Genomic DNA, 1,838 nt, shown 5'->3' on the forward strand with positions numbered 1-1,838 from the left:
TTTGTTGGCACATCTTTAAAATAAAGGAGTAGTAATTAGATGATGATAAACAACATAACCAATTACATCATGAAAACATTGCATGAGTTATCATGATCCACAAAGTACAAATTATCATGCTATCATGGTTTTGATCAGATCATAATTCATTTCAGCGGATAATAGATAAACATATCACTAATTAATCATGCCAGGATTATGATCCTTACGACACATCTAGACTAATAAAACGAATTTAGATCAAGTGAAGAAATTTACAAGAATAAACAAATCTTTGGTAGAAGTTATATCGCATTCCACTATAATATGAGTCCGACTTGTTCGCAATACACGTCAATGGAAACATAGTCTTGCTCTTTGTTCTAGCCATATCAGGGTACTTCATGATCAGTTCATATGAAACATCTGCAAAGAGAATTACAAAGAAAATAGATATAGAAAGGATGTGTATCAGTGTATGTGGATACTTTAAGTTTGTTGGATGATTAATTGTATATTCAAAAGTAGGATGTTTCTTGTCATCTACTAAATTTCAAGAAACATGCCCACTATAATTGATCTTTTGATTTTCTTGTAAATGTCAATTAATAAAAGTCAAGTATGTAATACGAATTAAAGAACTCACCCAAAAACCCGGAAGAAATTGCACTATTGAGAATCAAAGCACCATTTACGCCCTCAAATGGACTATGAGATCCATCTTGTTGAGAGAGCTCAATATGTTGTTTGCATACATCAAACAAATATAAGAAAGTTGTTCTGTGAGAATTCAGAATCGCTATGTGGATAGGTAACAAGTCTTCCCCGCTCAATATAAATAACAAACGTGGATTTTTCTCCACCAACATCCTTGCAGCCTTGGTGTTGTCAACAACTGCAGCTCGGTGTAGTGGGTTGAATTTCTGATTATTAGTCACTAGTGTTGGAAGTGACTCCGGTCTTATCTCCTTCAACAGGTTCTCAACAAACTGAATATTTTCCGCATTATTTATTGCAATGTGAAGTACGGTATAGCCATACTTATTGAGTTTAGCGGTCAATGCATCCGTGTCCTGGTTGAAAATTTCTTGGGCTTTTTCCCAGTCGTTCCTCTTAATAGCTCTATATAGCGGGAGGTACTCAGCCCTATCTATATATTTACTTAAGAAAAGATGACATCAGTTCATGGAGAAATTAGCAAGAATGAAAATAGAATACTGGGGTGCAGTGTACCTTTTTTGACGGCAGTGCTGGGGGTACTGGTGTTGGTCGTAAGAGAAGCCGGGTAACTGGAAGTAGTGTTTAGGTCGGTAGTCAAGTTGTTGCTGGTGGTACTGGTGGCGTTGTTGCTGTTGGGGTTGAAACACACTTTTATTCAGAACTAGAACAAAAGAGAAGAGCTTACACGCTCAATATTACAAGAAAAAGAAACAACCCTCTAATACTCACTCTAAGTATTACACACTACACTCTCTGTTTGTGGTGTCTTACAACTGAGGTTAGAGCCTCTATTTATACTTAAACAAGCCTACAATTACTACTGCTACCATTTATTGTGTTCATTATGTGAACATACGAAGTTGTCATTTGAGTTCTTATTGTCAACATAGATAGAGGCGCAGCTACTGATGTCAGGTTCACACCAAGTCTGGTTTACACTCACATTCTCCCCCTTAAACCGAACCTGGCTAGAGATTTGTCACGCCGATCATGTTTCGCATTTCACTATGTTTCACGTATGCTAAAGCCTTTGTAAAGATGTCCGCCCGTTGATCCTTCGAGTTGACATATTCCACTATAATTTGCCCACGTTCAACACATTCTCGTATGAAGTGATAACGAATGTCAATGTGTTTGCT

The 1,838-nt window shown here is 37.0% G+C and overlaps 1 protein-coding gene across 1 annotated transcript; it reads right to left on the minus strand.

The window, feature by feature from the left end:
* Positions 1–235: 235 nt before the first annotated feature.
* LOC145140542 (uncharacterized) lies at positions 236–1,529 on the minus strand. The gene is made up of 4 exons (XM_079073999.1): positions 1,498–1,529; positions 1,213–1,328; positions 626–1,129; positions 236–405 (listed from the first exon to the last, which is right to left on the minus strand). Exons 1-4 carry the CDS (start codon positions 1,527–1,529, stop codon positions 236–238), a joined length of 822 nt encoding a protein of 273 aa, XP_078930125.1.
* Positions 1,530–1,838: the final 309 nt, after the last annotated feature.

This window comes from Lactuca virosa, chromosome 9 (assembly GCF_052849685.1).
Source record: "Lactuca virosa cultivar CGN04683 chromosome 9, Lactuca_virosa_CGN04683_v6, whole genome shotgun sequence".
Taxonomy (NCBI): domain Eukaryota; kingdom Viridiplantae; phylum Streptophyta; class Magnoliopsida; order Asterales; family Asteraceae; genus Lactuca; species Lactuca virosa.

Bases quoted from the DNA above. Each gene is read 5' to 3' on its own strand.
- LOC145140542 (XM_079073999.1), bottom strand. From the start codon at position 1,529: ATGGTAGCAGTAGTAATTGTAGGCTTGTTTAA. The intron at 1,329-1,497 runs GTATAAATAGAG...CAACCCCAACAG, and splicing joins GTAATTGTAGGCTTGTTTAA to CAACAACGCCACCAGTACCA. The intron at 406-625 runs GTGAGTTCTTTA...TTCTCTTTGCAG, and splicing joins AATTTCTTCCGGGTTTTTGG to ATGTTTCATATGAACTGATC.